The sequence below is a fragment of the Neodiprion virginianus genome, chromosome 7 (genome assembly GCF_021901495.1).
Source record: "Neodiprion virginianus isolate iyNeoVirg1 chromosome 7, iyNeoVirg1.1, whole genome shotgun sequence".
In the NCBI taxonomy this organism is placed as follows: Eukaryota; Metazoa; Arthropoda; class Insecta; order Hymenoptera; family Diprionidae; genus Neodiprion; species Neodiprion virginianus.
Window position 1 is genome coordinate 1,883,514 of NC_060883.1, and position 16,704 is coordinate 1,900,217.

Sequence of the window (16,704 nt, forward strand, 5' to 3'; positions counted from 1 at the left end):
TTGGGAGTCATTGTCACATAATTCATATAGAAAAGAACTCGGATTTATATTTCGAATCCCAAATAAGTTAGCCAGAAGCCCAAAGCTTTAATGAACATTATTGTACAACAGAAATGTGACTTTGACCATCGGTAGATTACTGCGATGTGCTTACCACTTGATGAAAATCGCAGAAGCGATAAATAAGGCATACAGCTAATAGGAGGCGTTGATATTTGTTTATCGCGTGTTCACAGTCATTTAAAAGGCTGTCTCCTCGTGTCGATATCGGCTGGTAGAATTTCGCGGCTGGAAGTGCAACCAAGTCCGTATCGAATGATTTAAAAATGGATAAACTATCCAAGCCGCAGATAATATGTCACATCGAAAAGTCAGTCAACTATTCTTTGTTCGACGCTAAGTGGATACCAAGCAGCGCAAAGTTCGTCGTAATGGGTTCGAGGCCGCGAGGATCTGGCGTTTTTCAAATATACGAAATATCTAGCGGGGAGCTTAAGCTGATCAAAGAGATCGAGCGCTCTAATCCGATGAAGTGCGGCACCTTCGGAGCGTCAAGTTTGAGAGAGAGATACTTGGCCGCCGGAGACTTTAAGGTAAGAATCTGAGTCGCTGTTACCAGCTCTTTACTCGCTGTCGATTAACAATTGATCGTTTTCAGGGTAAACTGAATATCTACAACCTGGAGGATCCTGCGATTCCTATTTATTCGGCAAATGCTCACAAGGAGATCATAAACTCCATTGACGGCATCGGCGGGCAGACGATAGGTTGCGGGGCTCCTGAAATCGTCACCGGCTCCAGAGATGGCAGCGTCAAAGTCTGGGATCCACGGCAAAAGGGGCGGCCAGTTGCAGTAATGGAACCAAATGAGGGCGAAGACCGTAGGGACTGCTGGGTTGTCACTTTTGGCAACTCATACAACTCTGAAGAAAGGGTCGTCGCGGCTGGCTATGACAATGGCGACGTTAAGATGTTTGACCTAAAGGCGATGGCTCTCAGATGGGAGAGCAACTTGAAGAACGGAGTTTGTGGATTGGAGTTTGACAGAAAAGATATCGCGATGAACAAACTGGTCGCCACCACTCTTGAATCCAAGTTCTACCTGTTTGACCTGAAAACTCAACATCCCAAAAAAGGATTCTCTTATCTTTCAGAAAAAGTAATTTGTAGTTCAGTTGTTTTGCTTGTAATTTTGTCAAAATAACCAGAAAGTAATTATTACCCTTTTATAGAGCATTGCAACAAGCCATAATCCGACTTGATTTCAGGCGCATAAATCAACTATATGGCTGGTACGTCATCTGCCCCAGAACCGAGAGATATTCATGACGTCGGGAGGTGGAGGATCGCTATGCCTTTGGAAATAGTAGATAAATTTCATTCACTCAAGTTCATAATTTCCTAACAAAATTTTACTCGAATGTTATACCCACAATGTAAAATTTCTGTTCTTGTGTGCCGCAGCCAATATCCTGAAAAGCGAGTGACAGCAGACGCCGATGGCATAGAGCAGGGAGTAGTCGGTTCAGTATCTCTGCTCCAGAACAGCACGCTCTCTTCTCAACCAGTCAGTTCGTTGGATTGGAGTCCAGACAAGCAAGGACTTGCCGTCTGCACTGCGTTTGATCAATGCCTTCGTATCATAATCACCACGAAACTGAACACGTACTGAAAAAAAAGAAAAGTATCATTTTCTGCAAGGTTTTTTTCAAATCTGTCCGGCTCGTTACTCTTTGCCGGCTTTTCGTACATTCCATGGTATACGCAGGATTATTCACAGTATCATCTAATGGTGGGTAGAAAACCGTTCACGAGAATAATATGGAAGACGTAAAATTGTATCAAGTTGGATGCAAGAACTTTGAGACTCAGTTCTGCGATTGAATCTAGAAGGAGAAAATAATTATGGAACCCAATAACGTATTTGAGAGCTCTCAGCACAGTACATTGTAAATAGTTTCATTTCTTCGCTATATATATGTACCGAATATCGCTGAATAGAAGAGCTTCGGTAATATACGTGGAAAAATAAAATAAAAGACTCTAAGACTTCCATCGATCACAAAGCGAGTTGTAGTATTTTTGTTTTGTAGATACAATTCAACGAGATGGGAGAAGAAAAGAAAAAGAGGTGTCAATTATTCTTATCGTATAATTGAACACGATGACGTGTTTTTTTTTTTTTATCGATTTTTATAATTTCGATGTAAATAATTTACCATCAAAATGTTCGGGCATTATTTGATTCCATAACGCGTAGCGAATTACCGGTAACAGGGATACAGAGAGTGAGTTACGAGAGTACAGATACAGTGAAATTGTCTATAGACGAGCTAGGTAGGTAGGTAGATGGGTACAGGAATAAGCTGCGGGAGTTTCTGCGCTGTTCTATCGATTTTCAAAGCCTGCGCAATTATGCAACAACATTAGAAACCAGAGACAGAACTGGGCACGAAGCGGGAGTGAGATGAAGAAAGAACGAGGTGGGGGACATGACCGACTACGAAAACACGTATGTAACGAGTCTAGGTGAAGGAGAGAAGAACAGAGTACAGAGTTTCGAGGAGGAGGAGACGAACAAGCAGGAGAGGAAGGGGTTGCGCCGAGATAAGGGGAATAATATGTTATTGGGGCAGTCTATTTGTAAGCAACCGCTTATTAACGCCGCTACCGGAGTCGGGCGGCCATTCGGCGTCGTTACGCAACGGCCATTTTGGTTCCGCTGCCACCGCGTCGTGTGATGGCATCCGAGTCCCGTAGCATCTCGATCGCTCGCCTAGCTTTGCTCTTTGCTCGCGCACCGCACACGGGCAGCGTGAAATCGAGGGTATTTTACCGTTGTGTTGAAGCGGGCACAAGGCGTGTGCGTGAAACACGGGATTACGGATATGCGATCGTAGATATTACAGCACCTGGCGATAATTTCTGCAACCACAAATAATTTTATGGAAATTCGAACGTTTCCTATTTTTTTAAATTGCATTGGCTTGCAGAGAATGAAAATCTACAAGTTTTTGTGAGAAACTATTCATATTTTCAATTTAGAAATTATTTTGACCAAAGGGGGGGAAGAGGCGGAATCCGTACGCTCGCGGTACCCGATGATTTCATTTAAATAGCTAGCTGAGTGGCTCCGGCTGGCTCTATTCAAGGTCACGGATTCCGCGACTTTAATTACATGAGTTATCCATGCTCCGTGTACCCACCCGTTTAACCCACGCAGGGTGCAGCCAGCTTTGATGCGGCCAATTATCGGAGTGAAATGGACTATTAATCACGTTGAAACCTTGCCCACGTTACACTATAAAGTCAAAATTTGTCCGAGAGAAAGAGACAGATAAACGACTCGTGCAATATTTTATCCGAAAGACGTCTCAAATGACGATTATTAAGTTCGAAGATTCATTTTAGGGCAATAAATACCATCTCACCATCTTTCGGCTGATTTTTACTCCTTCTGATGTCCAGTTGCGGAGTTGATGCATTGAAGGATGATCCGGATCATACTGTAATCTGCTAGCGGCAATCCTCCCTTTTACATCCAAAATCCAAATCTGATTTCAGTAAGCGATCAACCAACTAATTTGGATCTCGAATTAGATCTGAATTGAGTTTGCGATCTGCGTGAAACAAAATTCCCGGCGTTCCTACAACTGTATGTAAAGCTTGAGAATGATTCTGGTAACAGGTATCCTAAAATCCAATTACGCTCCAGAATCCTGCAACCAGCAGTGATTACATCATGTAGTGGTAATCCAAAGTTTAAATTCGAATATACCTATACCAAGAGGTTGTTAATTCCGATTTTCATTATTGAAATAAACTCATCATTGTAAAAGAATCAAAATGTAGTCAATTCTTCAATCCCTAATTTCCTATCCGTTCTTCGATTTTTAATCTATGCTGTTCTACATTAGTTTTCTCCGCTTGAAATAACCTCCTCAAAAATAAAAATATCTGGAATTCCTGATCAGATACACAAACACACAGTTTCTATTCCATAATGTTAAAAAAAACAGGACAGTGCACAAGGCGAAGAGTATTTATCATATCATTTTCAATGCACATCATCATCACGAACCATGACATATGAGATTAATTATAACAACGCTATATATATCAGGAATTGGTGTGTGCAAGAATAAATTGAGCACAAGAACTTCCATACACGCACCACTTTTGTAAGAACGTAAATTGTTTTCAATTCGTACAGATACTTGTTGTTAGCCATTGTACGTAATCTCACACTCTTGAATGCAGAATCCCACGAAGCACGCCCCGTGCGCATCGGTAGGTGGGTGTAAAGGCAAATACATACATCAAAGTGCCAGTACGATATAACCGTGAATGATATAATTAACGCGGTGCAGTGTTACGCTGGTAAATGCATGTATGTAAGTACATACATACGTCTCTATATCTACATTATACATGATGAGAATATTATTTATACACCGCGCGTTGTTACGTGACTTACTCGGGTTTAAATGCAACGCGGTAACAACGATCGACCCAACCAACCGTGGACTCGTTTGCATAGGTAGGTAGCTATATACGATACGTATTTCCGTTCAATCCTTAGATCCCTGTAATATCTTGCGAAGGGAAACAAAAAAAAAAAGAAAAAATTAAACATATTCAAAAAGGTTCAAGTTATCGTCAAAAAATTCTTAACATCTTTTTTTGATTGTTTTTCTTTTCATTTCGGATGTTGATCGATTTTCCATACAGTTGCATTTATTTCTGTAACGGTAAAGCCATCGAAACGGTTCGTTTAATTCTCAGCATCTTCTTCGCCTTCTCTGTAATACTTCGGGTGTCCTCGAAACGGAATTAGAATTAGAATTCCGGTATATGATTATACCTATACTCTTTGCTGTATATTATAATTCACACGGAGCCTATGCATATATACCTGCGTGTGTTAAATTCATGCAGAACCCTGACTGAAGTGGTTGGTTGTATCTTCTCCTCAGAGATAAGTATACGATGTAAGTATAGTTTAAGGGTACGAAAATACGAATATGTTATGCATATACATACATGTATGACACACCTACCTCTACCTGTATAACTTTCTGCCGAGTTTACCTCGCGCTATTTTAGTTTCCGCAGTCGCGTAAGTATATGTATGTTTCTGGCTCCTTTCTCCTTCTTCTTCTTCTTCTTCTTCTTCTTCTTCTTCTTCTTCTTCTTGTTCTTCTTCCGCTTCTATCCGCGTACTGCTGCTGCATCAATTTGGTGAGCACCCAAGTGATCAGAGGAAGGATACATGGGAAGGAAGAAATAGAGAAACAGGTGAAATGGTGTCAAATAAAGTATGAATTTCTACCTGGAAACAAATTTTCTTCCATTTCTATTCATGTTCTTCTCTTTACCTTTCCTTCTTCCTTCTTCTTTCCCCGTAGATGAATACAAAATCTTCTTCCAATTTGTGTACGTATGAATTAATATTCACTGCATATGCGCTGGCAATATACAAAATTATTTACGCACAGGTGAAATTTTGTTTTTGCGATATGTAGTTTCTTCGTTGATCCTTCGATTACTGTACGAATACGTAAGATTAAGGATGTACTGGCTATAAATTCTCAACCAAACGTGAGTCTCGATCGAATTTGTTAAACAATGTTTTATTTAAACAATTCATTGACGACTTTTAGGCATTCCTAGTGATTGATTTTTTTCAGATTTTTATCCTATCATAAAGTATTTAACATTTTCTACGAGACTGACTTTGGGTTGAGAATGTTACAGCCAGTACATCCTTAAGGATTTCCTGAACATGTGACAAATATACGACTAGGTACACAATACAATACGTGTTATACACAGATCAGGAGAATGAAACCCAGCGATAAAAAATATTTATACATATATTTGTACACAGGTATATCCATATTATGGATATTGTAATATCCTATACACCTTGAATTGACGATACACAAATCGCAGTCTTGATTACTGATTTGCTTTGTGCATTTCTTTGATTTTGTTATAGTATAAAAAACGTCATCTCTGTATCAGCAAGTAGACGTATAATGCAAATGCAACGTTATAGGTATACGCAGTCTTTACTCTGAACTTTCTGTTTTTTTTTTTTTGTTTTCAACAGAAAAACAAGGGAGATTAATAAAGTATGAAAGGAAAATTATAATTTCTTTCTTTTGAGAGAGATAGAATAATGGAATGAAACGTATGAGAAAATATAAGGGGAAAAAAAAATGAATGTTAAAAGATTGAAAATCATTCCATAACACTGAAAGCAACAGCAATAATGATAATGATCATAAAATTACTTGTAAATTGCTGCTGTGACGTTAAAGAACAATTTTGTAAACATGTACAGTTAATGAGTTGGTAAATAAGTAATTAACGCGTTAGACGCGCGATTTGCATAGCATTGATCCAACGGAGTTTCACGCGTGCAATTAACGCGATATCCAATATTACGCACCTTGATATTTTTCAAATAAATAATTTTTCCCGAATTTGTACTCTCGCAAAGCGAAAAAAGTTTCTTAGCCGCATTTATTGTTGTCACTGCTTCGCAGTTTTGAAGATAAAAATTATCTTCACCTTCAAATTCCTTTAATTTTTAATTTTTTTTATTTTTTATTCATGCGACCCTTTTTGTCTTTCAACGTATGAAAAATGTGCAGCCTACTTTCTTATACGTTCACGATGATAGAATGAAAAATGGCAGATTGCGAACGACGATTCTTCCGATCTTTCCTCTCCTTCGCCTGTAACGTGCTGTTTCCTTTTTTTCCTCCACACGCGAATCTCTCTCTCTAAAAGGCGAGCTTCTTCATCAACAGGTACATGTGCTGATCGATCTCGAAACCGTGCAAATTATTCGCATCACCCTGAAGACGCATCAGCAATCCACCGAAGGAAACGTACGCCGATCTGTAAAAAATACAAAAAGAAATTACGTTAAATTAGTTCATAAATATAGTTTAAAGCTTAAGCTAACGAGTTTTAATGTTTATTTATAATTTAACTGCACCACCGCAGCCCTGAGAAGATTTTATATATATATAAGGAATTTGCAACGATTGCGTGCAAATGTTTAAACATTTTTTTTTGTAGACACTGTTGGATCATTGATCAGATTTTTTTCTCGATACGGTTGATTATCTGTTTCTGCATCTGCTGCTGGTGCTGCTGCATTAGTTGCATTTCGAAATATGACGTAAATTGGAATAATACATTACAATACATCTGCAGTAATGCGACCGTCACAGCTGCAGTGCCGATAGCGGTCGTGTTTATAAAATAGATCACACAACCAGCTAACCACACTGCCAAGGCGCCGGTCGCTGTTCGTGGATTCTCGACGAGATCGTAACTAAAACATGTAACACCGCTTAGCACAGTGTCTAGGTGTTCATAAATTTATTTATTCAGTTATGCGTTGATTCATAATTACTTATTTTCGTAACCTCATACGCGTATTTATAAATCTTTACGAGGGACAGTTTGAACAGGAGATCTTTACGTCGTATTATCAAATTTATGCTAATTAGAAAATTATTTCATTCGGTTGAACACTCAAAACTGAGATGGAAGAAAAGTACCGGTTGCAGCAGGCTGCGTTTAAAGACGAATAAAATGATGAAAATAAATATGAATGTTAAATGAAATTCATCAGATCGCCTCGGATTCTGTTACGCACAGCTTTGTATTATGTTACGTAAACTCTAATCATCGCATTATCTGTCGTTTGGTAGGCGGGTACGAAACACGTTGAATCGTAACGCGTGCTTGTGTATTACCGAATATAACGAACGAGACTAATTCTGATCACACACGTGACGAATCGTCGCTGTTATTTACCTCGATGATTCATTGGATTGGTAATTAGTCCGTCGCATTTCCCGCGTCGCGTCGCAGCAATTGCTATAATTAAAAATAAATTACGAAATATCATTTACCAGACGCGCACAAACGCTCGTCGTCGCGAGCCCGCGATTTTTGATTTGAAATTACTGACGTGCCTATACCGTAATGAATCAGACAGTTATAAATACAGATCGTTGAATCGATTGTGTTATTTCCTTTGAAGGATTTTTTTCCCTTTCGTTTCCGACTCTTCGATAATTCCTACTTCACGGCTTCGTAACGTTCAATTTACATTTAACCCGACATTATTTTTATTTCCATCGATGCTTTACTTGGTTTCTATCGTCATCCTTGTTTTCTCATAGTTATAAATCGGAATAGATTTTTATCAGCCCGCAAATACGCGGACATTGTAGAAGACGCGACGACGAATCCAATGACACGCCACAAGATATGGTTTCTGCATAATACAATTCGACTAGGAAGTGGCAATTTGCATTATCGATCGATCGATCGAGTCGCGCGCAGCATCTGTGCTTCAACGGTGCTGCGCAGTGCACAACGCACCGTTCACCAGTGACGGAGAAGCTAAATGAAAGCTAAGCTTTAAACTCCAATATCTCCGTATCAAGGCATCCGAATAACGATTTGTTTGGTATCGTTGCACTTGGCTCGTTTCCGGCTACACGAAGCCGGTCACGGAAAAAAGATTGAATGAAAAAAATAAAAAAATTCAGTATCGAAGAAAGAAATTTTTTAAATAAATGACGTGTCGGATATAGGCGAAGAAATAAACCATTAATTTTAGGGTTTAGAGTTTCGAGTCAAGGTTTTGCACTCCACAAGTAGATTTTGTTTTATCTGAAATTAAATTTTCTTTTAACCAATACGGAAGTTTCGCTCTTTAGTTTTTCAAGCCTTTATCTTTAAAACTGTGTTTACATCTTCCATACTGTACCGAAGCAAGCATGGCAAATCCGCAGGATGAAAAATGATGCCGATGACGATGCCGATGTCGGTGACGACGATGAAAGATGAAGGAATGCAACGTTGATATTCCGGAAATAGAACCGCTTTAGATAAACCGCGGAATTCCTCGCGAAGGAATGCTATTCACATCCTTGACGATAAAACGCACAGTCCGCATAACACGGAGCAGCGATAATTTCCGTAAAAAAAAAAAAAAAACACAAAATAAAATAAATAACCTCAATACAGTTTTCTCGATAAAGTAGACTGGAAACGACGTCTATGAAATCAGGATCGAACGCGAACTGCTGCAGCAGCATGAATTTGCGGTCGCAAAATATTCTGCACCGTCTGCAGATGGAACGAAAAGGGGGGCAATAAGGAGAGGAGAGAAAAGAGGGAGGGTAAGGTGTTGCCCGCAACTGCAGCAGAAATTGCGCGCGCTAATCTGACGACGATTTAATGCAGATACTATTTGAACTGTCTTATGCATGTGCGCGCGTAATCGTATAGATCTGTAGAAACAACCGCATGCGTTGCAACATTAAATCATCAGCATAATATATCATGTTTTATTATTATCACCACTATAATCATTATTATTATAATTATTAATAATATTAAAATTATTATCATCATCATTATTTTCACACGTACAATCTATTATTCATACGTTACAGATATGGACATGAGAACGGTGTGGTTCAGGTATAATATGTATGCATAGAAAACGCGTGGTATTGCGTAATATGCGTGAACACGAGGCTTATTTTATTTATACCTAATGCTGTTTATGACATTGCTGCTGCTGCTGCTGCTGCTGCTGCTGCTACTGCAGGTGATGAGTGATTTTTTTTTTACTCACAACAAGAACCCAACTAATTTTCACGTGTTCAATTTCCGTGAAATTGAAATCTAGATTGGGGAGGGGGGGGGTCAATTTTTCAAAGTTAAAAAAAAAAAAAAAAACATCATTACAACTGTTATAGCGTGTAATTATTTATTCGTTTCTTATATATTTTTTTTTTCGATTTTTCTCTCTTATAGAATTCATCGGGAATTTTTAAGATCTTTGTCATTATTCCGTGACAACTAAATCAAACAAACGTGGTATAGTTCACCAGTATATTGTACAATTGTATAAGTATGTATAAATTTTTATTACGAAAAACTGAAAATGAAATATATTTATATGATAAGTTTATTACAGGATGTAATGCGTGTTGTTTCTCAATTTTTTTTTTTTTTTTATTCGTTGAATATTCTAATCGTTTATATATTACAACTTTAATTATTTTTTGTTTTTTTTCCGTCGGAGATGTGGTCAGAATCTAAAGTATGGAAAGACCCCGACGACGACGACGATGACCATGAAGATGCCGATGACGATGACGATGATGACGATAAGAGGGAAATAAATAATTAAATAGATAAACACCCTAAAAAACGCCCGACGCTCTCTCAACAGCTGAAAGATTTTTTCAAACTCGAAAAATGTGTATCAAATACGATAATATGCGTCTCTGTAGAATTGGATAGTAATTTTTTGTCAATCCTATTAAAAATAACGATCATAATAATTTCTGATCTTGTTTCATCATTGTTATTACTACTATTATTACTTTCGCCAATTTTACGAGTATACATGTCACATACATGCATTTACGTATAAAAAAAAAATGCGTACAACTTGCTATTAAATCGAGTTTCAATCACGTCCTCATCTTTTCACCACAACAAACAAATAAATAAATAATTTCATAAATAACATCCATTACCCGTACATCCATACCAAATTCGAAGACACCGATTCATTCCTTGAACCGCACGTATTCATTCAACGCAATTTCATCCTTGATCTCTGCATAAATATATTACATACGCATAGATTTTGGAAGAGAAAAAAAAATGAGCAATCACGGATTTCGCGACGTCGATGGTGGTAGAACTGGTGGTGGTGGTGGTGGTGGTGGTTGCGGTGGTGGCGACAGGCGAGGTGTCGTACCAGATAGTGCATTTACAGTAATCAGGGCCCGTGTAAACGCGCATCTGGCACGAGCCCCGACCGCCATATTACATTAAAAATATAATTTATATTCATTCGTCAGCTATATACGTGTACTTTATACCTCTGAGAATTTGCCAAACCTCAAAGCGTGCGATACTTAATTATTTCCTTTCCGCTCTTTGGATGGAAGTAGAAATTTTTATCACCCCTTTTCATCAATCTTTTCTCTCGTCTTGCCCATTCTCACAATTTATAATTGCTGGCATTTATTTCGTGTATTTTTCTTTCGACGAGATCGGTTCTGTTTAATTTTACTACGTTTTTTTCCCTAACGAGTTCCTGACATATTTTTCGTAACCGCGTGCAAGTTTTACATAATTCAATGAAGTGTAAAAATTTTAAATCACAAATGTTGTTCAGCCGTTTTTCCATTCACGCGTGAATAATAATTTTCAAAAATGAATATACAAAAGGTACAGAATCAATTCCGTCTTTCTTTTACTTTCGTTTTTTGAAACCTTAAAGTTTGCTTTTCCAACAAATTTTTCCCTCAAATTACACCGAAGATTATTTCGTTCAATCAAGCGGTACTTATTGTGATTCTTTACCTATTACACAACCGTAAATTCACAATTCTGCACACAATTTTCGAACAACATTCTACTCATTTTTGTGTTAAATTATTTTTAGTTTTTCAATAAAACTTCACACCAATCTCGTCGATTCAATTTTGATTTTTTTTGCTTCTTTCGAAAGACAACGAATCAATAAGAAAAGAGGAAAAGAGAAAGGAGAGAATGAGAGAAAAAAATGCATCATAGAGAGAGTATACTAATAATAATAATAATAATAACGCTAACGATGCACTGATTTTATGCTCACGCTCGATGTTTGCACTCGCGATTATTTCGCGATAATTGCCAAGCGAACGAAGCTAGTTAAAGGCGGTAGCGAGGCGGCTCTTGAACAAGAGTTGCCGAAGTAAATTTTGTACGTTTGCTTATTCGTGATAGAACCCACGCATAAGTACCTGCATCAGCATCAGCAACACAAGCAGCACAGTGTTATGCGATGAGACTGTGCGAGGCAATGCCAATAATAGTATCGCTAGGTAGACTGACTCTATGAGAAGTAGAAGAAACGAAGCAGAAAAGGAAGGAGAGAGAGAGAGAGAGAGAGAGAGGAAATACTGTCTCATTTTTAACACGCGAATGTTGTTTGTTTCCAATGTGTTATACACTCCGCGTGTAGTTTAATTAGTTTCAATTACTGTTACGACGACAATTATAATTGGAATGATTTTACTTCTTTCTTGCACAATTCTTTCTCAAATAATGTACGCGATTGTTTGATTTTTTATTTTTGTGTTATTTCGGTAAAACAATCTCTAAACGACTGCGACGAGAGAGAAAAAATCCACGACAAACAAAAAAAAAAAGAAAAAGAAGAAGTATAATTACGAATAGGGATAAAAATTGCATCGAATGTTCGACTTCGTGGTAGAAGAAAATAAAGATGGGAAAAAAAAAACACGTGACTTCGAATATATAACGTGTCTGTTGTATAACAGGAAAATGAAACATAGAGAAAAAAAACAAAAAGGACAGACGTTCTTTTTTTCATTTTTTTTTCTACTTTGTCCGTCTTCTTCTCGTTTTTCTTTGTTTTTTTCCCGCGGTATTTTTCCGCGCTTTAAATATATGTGGCTTTGCATGTAGGCGTGTGCAACATCTATATGTATAAAAGTCGGCGCCGAAACGTTTCGCCTTTTTCAAAACCATCGCAACACGACGACGAAAATTAACGACGGTTTGTGAAGCGTGAGGAAAAGCTAATTTGAAGGGGGGGGGGGGGGGGGAAAGATTGAGAGGGAGAAAACAAAAAAACATAACAAATTGTACACGGAAGGATAAACCGCGGTATTTGCAGATAATATGAAGACGCAAAATGACTCAAAAAAATTACCACCGCACATAAAAGATCGCTCTTTCTCTCGTTATCCCTTTTTTTTCCTCTCGTCCCATTTTCGTAGCTGAACGAACGAATCTTTATAACGATTCGTGTAGAATTTTGTCTATGAAAAACCGTTGGCTTATTCCTTCTTTTTTTCTTCTCTCTCTCGGTCGAAAGAAACCTTACATCATTTTCTCATGTTCGTTCGAAAGCCTTCGACTCCGTATCGTAGCAGTAACTCGTGATAACGTAACAGTTTGAAAATGACGTTTGCTACTCGTGTGCAATCAACGAGCACAATTGTGCATTGTTAAAAATTATCAACAATTAACAACAACCGCACCGAGGTTCGCGATGAATACCGCGACGCGCACTTTGACGATAATTGATATAACGTCTCTCTCTCTGTCTCACATTTTTTTTCAAGGTGAGTACTTTTTCAAAAAGCGAGAAAAAGAAAAAAAAAAAGAAACACCAAATGAAAAATAGATTGTATCAGAAAATCAGAAGAGAAACAGAATTTTCATATGGTGAGTTTTAGAACCTACATCATTCTCGAATTATGGATATTCTGTTATTGAGTAAACATGTGGTAAGCATTGAGAGAATTTAAACACCAAATATTGAACAAATTTATCACACTTTTCTCTGGATAAGGTTCGTGTAACGAATTTTGAAAATTTTCAACTGAAAAAAAATCTAGAGGTAATTTTTCGAACTTGATTCAACGATTTATCCGCGATATTCGACGAGGGATTTCATGATTTCAGACTCCAACATAACCTCGATTACGTACAGAACGAGAGTTTTTTTTCGGACCCGCGAATCGAGGAAATGTATATGATAAAATACCGTAGATAAGATACAGCCGTATGTATTCTCTCGCTGTATTTTTTTTCTTTCCATTGTTCATTGCGTTTAATACGCGATTATCCAAATGCCTAAATACACTGACAAAACGCGCGTTGACGAAGAAATAAGAAAAAAAAAAGACGAAGACAGACACACGACGGTACACCGGCGACGTCCGAGTTAACGTTAAGCCGTAAAATTATTAAAATTAGACAGAAAAGAAGAAGGAGAGGAAAAAGAAAATAAGAATCAACCAATCAGTCAATCCGTCAAGTTATCATAATCAATCCGTGCGTCACGGTTGCAAAACTTTCCAAGACTACGAAAAATGGCCAGAAACGATGTTTTTTCTCTTTCCGTAGTTTCGTCTGTTCAGCGACTGTTTTAACTCCAATCATCCACCTCTGTCAATCTCTATCATCACAAATTTCGTCCCTTCTCTTTTCGACGATTCAAAAAGGTTCTCCTCTTTACAACGGAACGAAAGAAGTACGAAGCGATACCGAATGGGCGAGAGGAAAATATCTAATAAGGAATATGCACGAGTCGAGGATAATCTGAGGTGCCGAATACTCGACTCGACCGATTGACTGAACGGTGACTCTCCGCGTGAGTGAGGGAACACTGATGTACCGTGGTGTACCAAGTCGAGTAACAATGGTGAACGTGACGATTGCACGATACTATACTACGCGATACTACACGATACGATACGATACGATACGATACGATACGGTACGGTACGGTACGTACCGACTGACCAACTGATCACAACTGGCTGTCCGAGAGTAGGAGGCAGCAAAGCAAGCCAGCTGGCCAGCCAGCCAGGGAACGAGCTGGCAGCCAGGACGGTCTCTTATTCGCTGGGTTCACCTTCTCGAGCTGCTGCATCAAGCGACGCGAGTCAACGTAACGTAACGCAACGCAACGCAACGCAACGGCAACGGCAAAGCAACGCAACCGAACGCAACGCGGAGGAATAATGAGACCAAGAATAAGAGGCACGGAGCTTGGTCTGTCCTAGAGCGAGTGGGTTAGGTGGATGGACTGACAATCAGCCTAGGCTAGGCATCGTCCACCGCAGGCTAACGCGTGATGCGCTAGAACGAAAATAAACTTGAAACTATACCGTGTTCTATGCCGGTCAAAGGTCGCACCTACCTACCTACCTACCTACCTACCGCCTGACTCGAATGCCATGTAATGGAGTCCGCATGTGTGCTACGTGGGCATTACCAATTCCAACCCGTGTGTGTTTGTGCGCGTTTCAAACCTTGTTTGCCAATGGTAACGCGGGTATTGTATAATCGATTGTCTTTAAGCCCGTGGTTTTTTCGACCATACAGCATCGCTGATCGAATTTAAGAGGAATATAACACTCGTGAAGATGTATTGTGGGAGAGATTGTATAACGATGGGAACAGAGTTCTAAAGAACCCTGTTGTATTTTTGGGTTTACAAAATTGATAAACAACAGTTTTTATTCAGGAATCGTATCGATGCTGAAGAAGTGGCTGAAACAGTCCGTAACAGTCCATTCGACACCCGAAAGACGGATGATTGGACGGTAAAAAGCGTCAGCTTTGTATTTGCCTGTTACTTCTGATTTGATTTTCTCTTCTAGCTACAACTCCCAATGCATATACAGATCCGAAGCGAGCTTGTGGAATTCAACTTGAACTTCATAGCTAGTCCGAAGTTAGGACTGAAAGTATCCCATCCTTCCCGATTTAATCACTTAGAAAATTCAATTCAATACAGTCTATGTTTCCCCATTTAAAAATACACCCAACTCTGTTATTGCCTTCATTTGTGTCTATTCACTGGACTATGGTTTCGTCATCGAAGAAGCGGAACTCTACGATAGGTAGTTATGTATGGTACATACGTGTGGTATCGAACGCACACCTCGGCACCCCTACTTATCTACCTACATGCCTACTGTATCGTACAAACACGTAACGCGGCGTGTTTCACGATCATCATTTCCGCGTGTGATACCTACATACACGGATAACCGTGCAGGTGAGCGTAGGCTCGTAACACAATCGAGTACGTACCATCGCACACGACGAAACAAACGTACGTGAAGCGGCAAGTTTTATGAAATGGTCCCGCTATCGCGATTGTGGCCGCGGACATGTTCAAGGACACTGAATTGTTGTCGAAGCGGGAAAGAGAGATTTCTACGTAGGTACGGGAAAGAAAACGAGATAAAAAAACACGGAAAGAGAGAGAGAGAGAGAGAGAGAGAGAAGGAGATCGTAATGAAAGAAAACAGAAACGTGCTCCTGTAGTATACAACTAACGAAGAAAAGAGGTCGACGAAAGAAGTAAACGAAGAGTTTAGGCAGAATAGGATTTGACTTTGATGCTACGTTCTAACTACCACTATCCCTATGTTCCTGAATTGCATAATGGACTGAAGAATCCTGTGTTGCAATACTCACAGTGTTACGGGTAGTTCTTAACATCGGACTCCAGACAGAGACACAAAGACTGCACACATGGAAGAAAAACACCGCGACACGATCGCTGGTGTTTGCCAAATTGCTTCGTTTGATGTACCATAACTGGGACAGTCACCAGACGTCATAGTGGAAGGATGTCGAATGGTCATCAGGGTTCGGACGAAGCCCCAAGTTCATACGGAAGGGAAAGACGAACGAACACTTGAAGGTTTCTTCGAGGACGCGAAGACGACCGGACCAAGGAACGAGGTCTTCCGGGTTAGGTCAGGTTATGGTTGGGAGCAGTGAGTAATTGAATGGACATTGAGGCACTGGGGACACCGCAAACAACGAGCCGAGCGATAAAGAGGCGCCGATTGCGGTCTGGCGTGACGAGCAAGGGAACACCGGGCCGAAGCGTGTCTTGAACAACACCTGAACACAGCAGAGAATCGCGGTAACCCGAACTTACTACCGAGGTGAACCGGCTGCGATATCATCGAGCATTTGTAGTACAGTAGGCAGATAGGATGGATGGTGTGTTTTCGCGTTAGAACGTTACACGCGAGTGTGTGCCAATTGTGTACAGTGCTTCTCTCCTCATCGTTAGCCCTTCTCCTCTCC

The 16,704-nt window shown here is 39.4% G+C and overlaps 2 protein-coding genes and 4 long non-coding RNA genes across 9 annotated transcripts in view; 3 read left to right on the top strand and 3 right to left on the bottom strand.

Annotated features, from left to right (window-relative positions):
- Positions 1-147: 147 nt before the first annotated feature.
- Positions 148-2,060, top strand: LOC124308553 (dynein axonemal assembly factor 10). 2 transcript variants are annotated; one of them, XM_046771373.1, is made up of 4 exons: positions 148-593; positions 659-1,159; positions 1,269-1,366; positions 1,455-1,568. In XM_046771373.1, exons 1-4 carry the CDS (start codon positions 327-329, stop codon positions 1,474-1,476), a joined length of 888 nt encoding a protein of 295 aa, XP_046627329.1. In that variant the 5' UTR covers positions 148-326; the 3' UTR covers positions 1,477-1,568. The 2 variants fall into 2 exon arrangements, with proteins under 2 accessions (XP_046627329.1, XP_046627328.1); XM_046771372.1 differs by having other exon boundaries at positions 163-593; positions 1,465-2,060.
- Positions 917-4,470, bottom strand: LOC124308562 (uncharacterized). The gene is made up of 4 exons (XR_006909017.1): positions 3,432-4,470; positions 1,434-1,668; positions 1,223-1,355; positions 917-1,111 (listed from the first exon to the last, which is right to left on the bottom strand). It is a non-coding gene; the product is annotated as an uncharacterized LOC124308562 (long non-coding RNA).
- A 952-nt stretch (positions 4,471-5,422) lies between these two features.
- LOC124308560 (uncharacterized) lies at positions 5,423-6,137 on the top strand. Its single transcript, XR_006909014.1, has 2 exons — positions 5,423-5,601; positions 5,807-6,137. It is a non-coding gene; the product is annotated as an uncharacterized LOC124308560 (long non-coding RNA).
- LOC124308558 (DNA-directed RNA polymerases I, II, and III subunit RPABC3) overlaps positions 5,859-16,704 on the bottom strand; it is a 46,712-nt gene continuing 35,866 nt past the window's right edge. For all 3 annotated transcript variants that reach the window (XM_046771379.1, XM_046771380.1, XM_046771378.1), the window contains exon 4: positions 5,859-6,912. In XM_046771379.1, the coding sequence (XP_046627335.1) occupies positions 6,795-6,912 (118 nt within the window). In that variant the 3' untranslated portion in view covers positions 5,859-6,794. The remainder of the gene's footprint in view (positions 6,913-16,704) is intronic.
- LOC124308567 (uncharacterized) lies at positions 7,093-9,022 on the bottom strand. The gene is made up of 2 exons (XR_006909021.1): positions 8,807-9,022; positions 7,093-7,905 (listed from the first exon to the last, which is right to left on the bottom strand). It is a non-coding gene; the product is annotated as an uncharacterized LOC124308567 (long non-coding RNA).
- On the top strand, positions 9,849-10,295 carry LOC124308566 (uncharacterized). Its single transcript, XR_006909020.1, has 2 exons — positions 9,849-9,961; positions 10,136-10,295. It is a non-coding gene; the product is annotated as an uncharacterized LOC124308566 (long non-coding RNA).